General features: G+C 41.0%; 1 protein-coding gene across 1 annotated transcript; it reads right to left on the bottom strand.

The window, feature by feature from the left end:
- Positions 1 to 2,289: 2,289 nt before the first annotated feature.
- serinc1 (serine incorporator 1) lies at positions 2,290 to 11,042 on the bottom strand. Its single transcript, XM_003456019.3, has 10 exons — positions 10,891 to 11,042; positions 10,188 to 10,349; positions 7,283 to 7,476; positions 6,772 to 6,851; positions 6,386 to 6,523; positions 5,911 to 6,080; positions 5,509 to 5,599; positions 3,890 to 4,031; positions 3,529 to 3,753; positions 2,290 to 3,279 (listed from the first exon to the last, which is right to left on the bottom strand). The coding sequence occupies exons 1-10, from the start codon at positions 10,927 to 10,929 to the stop codon at positions 3,141 to 3,143; spliced, it is 1,380 nt and encodes a 459-aa protein (XP_003456067.1). The 5' UTR covers positions 10,930 to 11,042; the 3' UTR covers positions 2,290 to 3,140.
- Positions 11,043 to 13,023: the final 1,981 nt, after the last annotated feature.

Below are 13,023 nucleotides of genomic sequence, written 5' to 3'. Positions count from 1 at the left end.
AATTCTATTTTTCACGTCCCAAATGGCCTAAAAATAATTAGAAAAACCACCATTTCTGAAATGCACTTACTCAGTAGAAACAATAATACAGACATAATACTGCTGAATACTGACTGACATTTTTAACAATATGTTGCGTTACTACATGAAACTGAGTTAAATGAAACCCAATGCGGAGGAGGGTGTTTCTTCTTCTCTCATTATGTGTTAACAGACGTCTCTGCATCGAATCATTCTTGTTATTAATCTCTGGCTCTCTCCCACAGCTTGCTTTTATCCTGTCTTCCTTCTCTTTCCCCAACCAGTCACGGCAGATGGTCGCCCCTCCCTGAGCCTGGTTCTGCCGGAGGTTTCTTCCTGTTAAAAGGGAGTTTTTCCTTCCCACTGTCAGCAAAGTGCTTGCTTATAGGGGGCCATATGACTGTTGAGTTTTTCTCTGTATGTATTATTGTGGGGGTACTTTACAGTATAAAGCACCTTGAGACGACTGTTGTTGTGACTTGGTGCTGTAAAAATAACATTGAATTGAATTGAACTGAAGTAAATACAAATAGCAATTTAAATGATGACTTTATTTGTTGAGGAATAAAAATATCCAATCCTACTGGTCCTGTGTGAAAAATAGTTGTAAGTTGTTAAGCTAAAGATTAATCATTGAAAAATAATTTAGATTTAAACCGAATGAGAAAATGTAACATGTGTCCAAGGATGCCAGGAACATGCTTGGATGTAGTTATGTGGAAGTGTAAAAGTGCTGAGCAGAGAAGGCAAACTGTTATTATTCCTTGTTTCAAGCTGGTGAGCGGATGGGTGACTGATCTTTGGGATCTGCAGTGGAAATAGTTGAAGCGAGGAGCGGCAGGGGAATAGCCAAATCCCAACCACTGCACGTATCTACTGGAATACAATTATTTGGATTTCTCTGCTCATCATTTACTGAGTGGGACTGGAGTCAAGAAGACGTTTGAGGGTTTTCGAGTCACTGCTTCTAACTGAATTTTCTCCAATTAGGGAGAAAGGGACTGACTCCCCTTTCCCCTCAAATCACAACAAGACCCATAGTAGATATTTAGCAACAGTTTTAGTTTGATTATTTCAGAATTTAATTGATGTTGCTGATTAAAAGTTCTGATTGATATTTTTTGATTGAGATGTTTGCTTAACCTTGATAAAATTGCACAAGTCAAATATCCCCTATTTTAGGGTTTTCTAAAAGTAAAAGGTCATACCTGCGTTGTGGAAATTTCGAGTATTATATAGAAGTCAAACTGCTGGAGTTGTCTGTTGAGTCATTTATTCTTGCAAGAAGGAATTCAGTACAAGGCACTCTCTACGTCAGGGGTCCCCAATCCCAGTCCACGAGGGCCGGTGTCCCTGCAGGTTTTAGATGTGTCCTTGATCCATCACAGCTGATTTAAATGGATAAATAACCGTCTTGCAGTTCTCCAGAGGCCTGGTAATGAACTAATCATGTGATTCAGGTGTGTTGATCCAGGGTGATATCTAAAACCTGCAGGGACACCGGCCCTCGTGGACTGGGATTGGGGACCCCTGCTCTACATTGTCCTGAGGAACTCATCCGAACAAAGGCACCGGATTCTACTCCTATGGGGCCCACCCCTCATCTTTATTAACCTGTTGTCAGGCAGAAAACAGTCAACCTAACCAGGTCAAACACACTTCAGCAGGACATATGGACAATAGCGAGTCACACGCATCGAAATAATGAGTTATACAATAAATTATTGTATAATAGTTCATTTTGAAATATTGACTTAAAAATAGGGTTTTTATTTTCAATTATTAAATAAATTAGTTACGTAATGTTTGAATAAATGAATTTACAAGTCCATAATTGTCTGACTCATTATTTAAGCACAGAATTCTTCATCCAAACACTGTCAGAACTCTTTGCCCCCATTAATGTCAGAAATCCTTCAGAGACAGGTTATATTTTTATGCCTTAGTTTAGCTTGTGTTCATCGCTTATTTTATTTGACCTCTAAATGTGCTCAAGTATTTATATATTTTTGCATTGAAGAAGTTACATTTAATTAGGGCACATAAATAGAACCAAGGGTTGTTTCTTTTGACAGACGTATCTAAAATGGAAACCAATTTTTACCTTTTGAATATTTATTATTGTTCATTAATAAGAAAATGATTTATCTGATTAATTGGTGGAATACTCGATAATTACTTGATGAGCCCTAGCATGTTTTGGTGGACCTACCCAATAATGGTGAAGCTGACAACTGTGTACAACCCAGCTAAACAACAAACAACAAATTAGACTTGACTCCCCCTCGCCCCCATTTCTTTTATTAAATCAGTTACAATATACTGTTAGGTCAAGAAGAAAAAAACGCACAGATGAGAGTCAAACACATCCACAATATGTCTGAAACAAGCAAACGCTAACGCGCTATGCAAAAACTTATCAGGAAGCTTGTTAAGCAGTCAAAACCACAAATGTTATCAAAAAGCAAGTCAGAAGCAACAAAAACAAGAATGCATCTTGTTACTCAATTAGCTGAGCGTGTGCAGAGATGTGCAATATAAAGAAGAACTATCTACGCCAACACATATGGACAACACAACACTGCTCACGCAGGGTGATGGAGCCAGTGGGAATCCTACTCTTGCTTCTAAATGTCACAGCTGCTCATGCACAACTCAAAAGAATAAAAACAGTTTTCCCTTTTTTAACAGGAAACAGCATACAGAACATTTACAGTGCAGAGTTGATGTGCACGCAGGATCATAGGAACCTTTTCAGATACAACTACTGTTAACATCACATCAGTTTTCAAAGAAAAACGTGCAAGTCGTCACTGGGTTTAACAGGATATACTAACGACTGCAACGAACTGCTAAGGATTCATGAGAATGGACTGAAGTCACAGCTGGAAAAAAAAACAAAACAAAAAAAACCACATGAACGTCCTGACTAGTTCATCACCTTCTGGTTATGTAGCTACACTCAGCAATACAAGCGAATCACCAGAGCCAATAAACACAACCATTCCTTCAGCACTGACTCATGCAATGTTATCTACCTACTAAGTTTCTTAATTTGCAGTAACAAAACACAGGTGAAAGCGCCAATATTTGGAGGAGCAGTGGGACATTGTGCAGTTTCAGTCAAAGTCCCTATTGACCAGGACCAGTGGAGCCACCAATGTCCACACATAGAGTGCGATGCAGATCCAGCTGGAGGAGATCTTCACCCACACAGACGGCCACTTGCTGGTGATGGCCTCATAGTTGGAGTCAGGGCTGCGGATACACACAAACAAAGTGGACTAGTTGATTCTATCCAAATAATATACCTTAGCAGAAACACAAAACACTTTATTTGGACCCAAACCCCACATATGCTGTAAGAAATATACAGCAAAGCAAAGGTAACGTCTCCAACTATTGAAGAGTGCCCAACTTTAAAACTAAATGTCGACAAAACCCATGAAATAACAAATATAAAGTACAAAGATAGACTAGACAAGTCTCCTACAGCGTGAAACCTACCTATACCAGTTGGTGAGTGTCATCATGATGTAGAGCGATGCAAGGAACAACATAAAGTGGAAGAAAGAGTAAGAATATGTGACGCCATCTTTCTCATTGTCCACAGCTCTGTTGGGGCCGTTTCCCTCCTCAAAGCTGTCCGTCTGAGGCCCGTCTTCAATGAGAGCAGACTCATCACTGGTCAGAGTCAGCTTGTTGACCTGGGCATTGGATGAATTGCGGATGCTGACGAATAAACAGAGGGCTACAGTTAGAATCGTGCTATCCACAAAGAGACAGCCTGCAGGTTAATAAATGAACCATTTAGTTGTCTGGGTGTTTGCAAGTTTAGAATTACAAAGATAATTAAGGAGTTCTTTACCTGGAGTACAGGACACACATGAGGAAAAGGATCAATCCCACAATTCCTTGGGCATCCCACCACTGAACCACATGGTTCTGACTGGCAGGACTTGTGGTGTTTAGCCCAATAATGCCCAGAAGGCTTGGATTACATTTCCTGTCTGAGAGACAAAAAGAGATTGTTTAACTATCTAATTACCGTCATCTGCACTGCCACTGAAGTCTAATCAAATGCACTACATGTCAGTGATATCAGTAGCGTTTAGCATTTAGGAAGGTGTTCTATCCATCTATATTCTTAGTGTGTTCCTGTACTTCCTTTCCTTCCTGTTGCCACCAACCCAGTGAAGCGGTAGAAGACAGCAATGCCCTGCAGGAATGCTACAGACTATATCACTGACTGTATACATTTCCGTGAGGATCGTCCCAACCAGGACTGTATGTAGTTTTCCTAACAACAAGCACTGGATCACCATCGACACTGCACCGGTTGGATGTACTAAGAGTGGGCAGGAGTCAGAGTACAGAGAGCTGGTGAGGAAGAAATCCCCTCGCTCTGAATACAATCAAGACAACAGAGATAGTGATTGACTTCCAAAAGAAAAAGTCTTCAGCTAGGCCCATCAACATCATGGGTGAGGAGGTGGAAACAGTGGACAGCTACTGGTAGTTGGGCGTTTACATTGATGCTGTTTATAAGAAGGGGAAGCTCAGATCCTTTAATGTGTTGCAGGTGATCTACCAGTCTGACGCATTAAAGTGCCATCTAATTTGCTGTTGTCTGCTGGCGGAAAGCATCAGCGCCAGAGTCTGTAGGCTTTGAGTTGGACAAGCCAGCTCTTCATCATGGACAAGCCAGCATCACTCCACACTTTGAAGGCAGCAAAGTTCCTTCCTTTATTCTTCCTCAGTGTGATTCAACCCTGCTGTACAGTACAGTAACTACTTGCGTTTATTGTACACTGTAGCATTTTTATTCTTTGTCCAGCTGCTCTGTTTTCCTTGTGGGATCTATCTGGACCAATAGAAGCACCCATATTCACACCTAGAGTGCGACCATGTGCAGAGAAAGGAACTGATAAATCACACAATAGATAGATGCAGCACGAAGCATCCCCAAAATTCACATTTAAACATTACCAGTGCAGTGCTTGGGGCATTTTTTTCCCAATCAATTTACACTTATCCTCTTAAAGCATCAAATGCAGGCATTCATAAATCCAGTTTTACTTATACAGCCCCAAATTACAACAACAGTCGTCTCAAGGCGCTTTATACTGTAGGGCAGTGATGGGGGAGATGACATTGGCCTTACTGTGTCAATCAAGAACGACACCTGATGGATTCAAAGTAAAGAAAAACCCATTTCTGGATATTATTAGGCCCACTTTAGGAAAAACTATTCCTGATCAATTTGAGAATAAAGCTGAAATCGGTTGGTGTCAAACTGATTCTCAAAGTAGCATTCCGGGATCGCTGCTGGCTATGGGTGGGCACCTGTCCACGTCAGAGCATGGGACAGATGTGGATGGATGTGTATCTGTGTGTGTGGGGCTAGGCCTGGGTCTGGGGGTCAGTTATGGGGGCATACCAATACATTGCAAAACACAGCAGGCTGAAAAGCTTTTGTTTTCTTACCAGGCTCATTGGTCATAGCAGACCAGGTCAGGTACATGGTGTACAGTGTCACCAGAGAAGACTGCAGCAGGCCAGACCTGGGCTGGGACTCCTGTACATGACACACCACACATCAGTTATCTCTATTTTCTAACAACAACTTTCATAAATGACACATTCTGAATTATATTAGGCGACACCTCCATGACTCCATCTCATGTTTGACTCATCTTGCTATAATTCATGCCAATTATCCTTCTAGTGTTATATTGCATAACGTCACTTCATAATAAAGCACTACGTACCCTGTCATGTTAATATGATTAATGCATCTTACTACTACATATAAAACCTGAACATGTCGAGCCATCTAATGTACACAAAACGTGCGTCTGTATAAATTGTAAGAGAAGTGGTGTGAACCTGAATCTGTGGCAGGATGGACATGACGGAGGCAGCGATGCAGAGGAGCATGTTGATGCTTATGAAGACCTTGTTTTCAGTGCAGCCATCAGAGTGGGTGTAGTAGACATAGAACATGACCAGAGACACCAGAGACAGCAGGTAGCTGACTGTGGTGACTGACAGCAGAGCTGTGAACATACAAAAACAAAGAAACCTCATTAACATACAGTTGAGTTAAGCTTTTCCAGCTGGTGAAAACACCACCTTGAGTTGTTCACTTGTCATATAGAACAAATACACCCAAGTGTACACCTAATTATTTCTTGTGACTGTTGTAATTAATAACATAAAAATAAGTCTTAAGTAAATCCTATTTTTCTTTTTTTTTTCCAGCTATGACCAAAACATTTTTGTCTGCACTTCAAATCTATTAGATCAAAGACAGATCTCTTTAGTCATCTCCATGAGTATCCTCTGCCACTTGTCATCATACCTGCATACCAGCAGCGAGAGTTGCCCTCCTCCATCTTCTCCACCCAGGACTCGTTCCAAGAATGGGCAAAGTCGATGAGTAAAACAAGCTGGATAAGGATGAAACAGAAGGCCCCTGCCATACCGATGTAGAACCACACTGTGGATCAGAGTGAGAGAAAGAACGTCACACAAAGGACACTGATATAATAAAATCTCCAGCTTAGTGCTGGATGAATAGAGTGCTTTAATCCGGCACATTCACATTTCTTTATTCTTGTCCCTTAATGTGCACTGTAATATGAAACAAGGTGTACAGCTGCACAGTGTGTGTGCAATCAATGATCAATGTATGATATGCACACACTGGTGCATTGGACTAAGTGAGAGTGAACCAAAAACAGTTACCAGTAGTGAAGGGCCCTTCTGAGATAAAGAAGGATCCAACAGTGATGGCAACAGCTGCTGCAAACTTGAAGAACCAAAACCTGACAGACAGAACATAAAGAAATTAACAAATCAGATTACTGCTGAAAACGTTCACAGATGTTATCATTCAAGTATATTAATGGTAACATGTTTTAAAAGTGTAATGACGGACATCAGGAAACTGTGAGGAAAACATCTGGTGCTGTGCTATTTAAATAAAACTGAATTTAATTGAAAATACTTCTTATATCAATGAAAATAATCACTAGCTGCAGTCCTAAGTGGGATGTTCCACAGTAAAGATGGCCTTTCACTCCCTGCTGCTAGTTTTGATGTGATCTATAACAAGAACATGTTCCAGCTTGTCACATGTTCTAATAACATGATATGTTTGGCATGTTTAAAGCAGGTAATCAATCCATCAAATCTCAATAAAACCTGACCTTGTGTCATAGCAGACATGATGCAGAAGATAGACATGCTGACTCACCCATTGTGGAGTGCAGCACGGGGGTCTTTACTGCTCTTGACTTTGATCATGAGCAGAGAGAAAAGCAGGAAGAACATAGCCATTCCGAAGCAAACACGGTACACTGCCTTGTAGCCAACCAGCACATCACAGTTCACATGTCCCTCCACACCAGGAATAGACGAACCCATCCCTCCTTCACAGAAACCTGGAATCTAGAGCAACATAAGAAGAGACAATGTATACAGGTGTGTCGCGGTGCAGCACCCGCCACGAAAGGGCAAAGGAGCCACTGCATGCAACAGAAGCACTGTACTGCAAGCCAAAGGAAATCCACAGAGATCCCACAGGTCAATTATCCACCTGTCAAGTGCAGGCTGGACATGAGTTAGCCAAACTTATCCTTTAACATGTTGCATTTTGTACTCAAACAACATGTCGCTCATACAAACACCACCACTGGATACATCAAAGCTAATATTTGCCTCCTTTCTAACTTTTTTTTGGTCACACATGTCACGCTTAGATATTTTAAAGCAATTTCAGTATTAGACAAAGATAACCTAAGTCAATACATAACAATTTATATATTATAATTTAATTTAAAATTATCATTTCATTTATTAAGAGAAAAGTTATCTGAACTGAATCCTTTTTAGCTGCTTTAGTTTTAAGAAAATTAGTGTTGCTTAATGTCAGTAACACAACTGCTTGCATGAGGCCATACAAACCTATCTTGAAAATGGAATTTGGTCTGGTTCTTATACAGCGGTCAAAGTGCTTGAGCACACTTGAGTTATGCAGCAGGACAATGACCAAAAGCACAACAGCAAGTGGTGGTTCGATCTCTCCAGTCTGCATGCCAAATATCCTTGGGCCCAGTCCCAATCTTTTCTCCAACGCATTCATTGGATGCATCTGTGTGAATGCTAAATGGAAAAAAAAATAGGCTAGATCCAGCATACATAGAAAAAAGTGCTTGGGTGAATGAGACAAGTTGTATAAAGCACCGAGTGCTCAGGTAGAGTACAAAAGTGCTACATAAGAACCAGTCCAATGACCACTTGACTAGTCAAAGCCAGGACTTAAATTTAACCAAGGTCATGAACTTTAACACGCAGCTCATACCTAAAAAAAAATCCTCCTTTGTGGCTGAATAAAAACAATTCTGCAAAAAGGGGGCAAAAATTCCTCCACAGTGATGTGGTACACTCCCCGTCAGTTATCACAAAACAAGGAGGATACAATCAGTTATTACGTTTGAGGGGCAATACTTTTCCATTAGAGCATTTGTAGCGTTTCCATTAAATCAAATTATCATTTAAAAAAAATTTAACATTTACTTGGATCATCTTTGTCCAATGTTAAAATGTGAAAAATTAGTGATGTGTGCTTGACTAGTCGACTAATCGTTGTCACTATTTGGTACCAGACTTGATGCCCAATGCTGGTAAATTGTTGGGTCCTAAATGTTATGCAGCCATCTGCCACTAGATGGAGCACTGTTGAAAAACACCAAAAATCTGTTATTCTAATAGTGAAGGCCTGGATTGAGACAGCTATACAAGCGGCGGACATTGGCTTTCTTCGAATCGCAGATGGTCTCTCCCTTTGCGATAGACTGAGGAGTTGGATCATTATGGAGGGGTTGAGAGTAGAGCAGCTGCAGCTCTTCACAAAAAGGAGATGGCTAAAGCTGTCGCCTCCTGCGTAAGGTGTCTAAGCTGGGCGCATCCTATTGGAGGAGGCCGCAGTGCAGACCCAGGACACACTGGAGAGATCAGAGTGTATCGGCAGGTCTGGGAAAGGCTCGATGTTTCCCCAGATAACTTGGAGGAGGCGATGAAAGGGAGGTCTGGACTCCCCTGCTGCTGCCCCCGCGACCAGACTTAGATAAACGGAAAAAATGGCTGCATGATTTATTGTTATCTTATTTTAGATTTGAATTTATTGAAGTTGTTGTCATGAATTTTCAAACAATGTGCATCGTTCATAATGCATGGGACAATGTGCCACACTGTTCAGTCACAGTTTTAGTTTTTCAGATGTTCATTTGTCCTATTTTAATAATTCGTGAAAATGTTTTCATAACATATTTAACACTGGTTTATCTGAAGGGTTTTTCCTCTTTGGTGTCTATTTGGAGTATAACGTGTTGATGATGTGAGAGTGGCGCCCATCTAAACAGCACTGAAGAATGAGATTAATGGTTTAAAATGCCTTTTTTTGAGTTTTTGACATTTTCCACTGAACGGTTCTCAAATGTAACATATTATCTTAGTGTTTCTGACTTGTCAGTTACTCTAATATTAGAGTATTGTCTCCCTCGCTTAGTTGAGAAACATCCCTAAAAAAAAAAATCAAACACGCAAAAAACAAACAAAAACCCAAAGAATGAGGTTTTTCACAGCACTGCAGTTTCCAAACACGGCTGACTGAACACCACTGAAACTTTTTTCCAAATATCCCACAAAACCAGATTATTTTGTACTAATAATGCAGCCAATATTATACAACAAAACTGCACAAACAGAAAAAAGGGGATTGAGGCCACTGTAGGGATCAACATAAAAACAGTTACCACATTAGAGGAAAGATCACAGTACATTCACAGGCCTGTATAGTTATCTTGGTATGAATATCACACATGTTTAAGTATTTAAGAGTTGGAACAGGCAGGTATGGCTCATTAGGAGAATAAGGTGATTAACAACTGGTAAGCTACTTAACAGCAAACAAGGACTATTTGTCTTAAATAATTAGGAGCAATGAACCAAACTATATTTACTCTCACTGCAGAATCCTGTTAAAGCCTTAGCAAACAAAAATATCCATGAGAGTGTTTTCATAACTTGTGACATCTCTGTGCTGCAGAGATATGAAGGCATTATTCCAAGCCTAGTTTTATGTCAGGAACACTGCGTACCTTCTTGAGCTGGCCCTCCATGCCAGGCATCAACATGATACAGGCAACAGCCACTCCCAGCAGCAGGAAGAAGGCATAGATGAGGCGAGTCACTGTGGAATTATTTCCACTGGGGCAGCATCGACACAACAGACAGGGGGCGCTGCCACAGAGACACGGGATCTACATACACACATGGGAATAAGTCGAGTATTAGAGTTAAGCAGAGGTCTTTTTAAAGCTTAAGTTAACAGGAATAACGTAATCATTTAGTTCCTAGAAGCACCTCGTGTCTGTAGGTCTATCTGTCCGTGTCAGATGACACGAGCCTACTGCGTGCAGCGGATACCCCACTCTGTTTACAAGGTTGAGCTAACGTCATACCCCGGTGTTTTCATATCACGGACAGTGTGTTTACGAGCAGTCACTGTGTAACATGAACACATAAACAGGCCTGCTGGATGGTAGCGAGTACGGCAGTGGTTCACATAATCGGCTCCGTCTAACTAATAGTGCAGTAACACGCTCACAGTAACTGAATCACTACAGCGGCTGTGTTATGAGCCAAACGGTGATGTTAGTATGTCTGCGCCACAGACGCTCATGGTGCTGGCCTGACATTTTCCTCCTGCGCAGTCACTGCAACATTTGTTAAATCGAGGCAGCTAAAACGTCCTGTCGCTGTTAAAACTGTTCTCACAGTCAAATGAAGAATGATACTGACCCAGCTTGCCATCGAGCACAAACCCAAAACAGCTCCCATGATCGCTGTCGTTCTTTTGTTGTCCAACAGCAGACCGCTCGGTTGACAATCTCAGAGAAGATGGCTGACGTCCGGACACACTGGCTTCTTCTACGTCATAAGGCGACAGTGTCGGTGCCGTTCATCGTTTGGCTGCCCCCTACAGGACAGTTACAGAAAACAATCCAAATCAAAGCGGAACTCTGGAAGAAGGAAGAAAAACACGCAGAAATAGTTTGATAGCCCATTTCTTACAAAGACCTGTACGTGGAAAATATTGCCTAGGCCTGATTACTTTAATCTAATGAAAAGATTTTCTCTCATTAAACAGTTGGCTACCAATATTAAATAATAAACATGCTTTTACTGGGGAACAGACTGACAACCAGGATTCATGGAAAACAGACATATTTAAGTTTGAGCTTAGACATTTTTACTCTGAACTTGTTACAGAAAACAGCTTTAGTCTTTTCTTAGGCCTCTATAAAGCACTTCCTCGGTATATGAGTTTATGGCTTGATGTGTTCCTTATAGCGAATTTGTCAAAGCCCCAGTGATTCTCAAAGTTTTTACATCATTCCCCACATGCAGGAGGAAAGATTTTCACGCCACAGATAAAAACAAAACAAAGACAGAAAAGCCTAGCTGCAACTTTATTTGGATAATAAGCGCATTCACAATGAATTCTTCAGTCATTTTTCTTTTAAACAATAGAATAGAATAGAATAGAATAAACATTTATTATACCACAAATTAGAAATTTGGGTGTTACACAGCTCTTATAGCAAGAGGAATATAGACACAAAGTAGTCCTATATACACAGCAACCGAAATTCGTATGCACAGATATAAATGTACAGAGATATGTACACAAGTGTGGGGGTGTATAAATGCTCCTGGTGAAATATACAGTGTACAAACAAGCTGCTAATGAGTAGCAGCAATTAAAAACATATGATATGTAAATTAAACTGGTGATGTGTAAGATAACCATGTTAAACTGTGTTATAGAGTCTAACAGCTGCTGGTAAGAATGACCTGCAGTAGCGCTCCTTCCTCCACTGTGAGTATAAAAGTCTCCTGCTGAACGAGCTGCTCAGTGCTCGTACAGTCTCATGCAGGGGGTGGCAGGTGTTGTCCATGATGGATGTTAGCTTAGACAACATCCTCTCCTCCCCAACCTGCTTGATGGACTTCAGCGGACAGTCCAGGACAGAGCTGGCCCTCTTGACCATTTTATTAAGTTTCCCCCTGTCCCTTTCTGCCATTCCACCACTCAAGGAGACCACAGCATAAAAGACAGCAGACACCACTAAAGTGTCGTAGAACATCCTGTTCACCCCAAAGTATCTCAGCCACCGTAGCAGGTGAAGAGGACTTAGACCCTTTTTGTAAAGGGCATTTGTATTTGTGGACCAATCCAGTTTGTTAATAAGGTGAACACCCAGGTATTTGTTCTCCTCCACCGTTTCAATTTCCAAACCTTGGATGTTCACTGGTGTAATAGGAGGTGACTTCTTGCTAAAGTCAATCACCAGCTCCTTCGTCTTGCTAGCATTGATGCGAAGATGGTTCTGTTCACACCCGATGACAAAGTCACTGATGACTCCCCTGTATTCCATTTCGTTTCCCTCTGACACCTGGTCCACAATCACTGAACCTCGTCTTGGAAAAAGGGTTTGTTACTCGAAGTGTTTCAACACAGTCCTCTTTGGTGGCATCTGGTGGCCAAAAATATGAAGAGCAGCTTGAATCTACAAGTTGAACTGCTTCATTATGATTGCCCACTGTACAGAGCTGAGTTGATGACAGCTTCTGTTTAATATCATGCGATAAAACAGTGTGATATTGAAATCTATTACTTCTAGGCTTGAAAATAAAACCCTTGCTTCATCTGGTGTAGTGTGGAGGATATTTTTTGGCACATACCCACTGAGTACTATTTAAATGTCACAGCCTGAGTATTGTTGCTGAACACGTCCCTCCTTTTATGATTGCAGTGTATCCATCTTGAAAAGACTGCCTCCAGCTGGATAACACGCCATGTCACAAAACCTTAAATCATCTCAAATTAGTTTCTTGAACATGAAAATGAGTTCACTGTACTCAAATGAG

This window comes from Oreochromis niloticus, linkage group LG15, assembly GCF_001858045.2.
Source record: "Oreochromis niloticus isolate F11D_XX linkage group LG15, O_niloticus_UMD_NMBU, whole genome shotgun sequence".
In the NCBI taxonomy this organism is placed as follows: Eukaryota; Metazoa; Chordata; class Actinopteri; order Cichliformes; family Cichlidae; genus Oreochromis; species Oreochromis niloticus.
This window is presented reverse-complemented; position numbering and strand designations above follow the sequence as displayed.

Excerpts from the sequence above, each read along its gene's own strand:
- serinc1 (XM_003456019.3), bottom strand. The coding sequence starts at position 10,929 with ATGGGAGCTGTTTTGGGTTTGTGCTCGATGGCAAGCTGG. Across the intron at positions 10,350-10,890 it reads TGTGCTCGATGGCAAGCTGG|ATCCCGTGTCTCTGTGGCAG; the intron begins GTCAGTATCATT and ends GTGTGTATGTAG. Across the intron at positions 7,477-10,187 it reads TGGAGGGCCAGCTCAAGAAG|ATTCCAGGTTTCTGTGAAGG; the intron begins GTACGCAGTGTT and ends ATGTTGCTCTAG.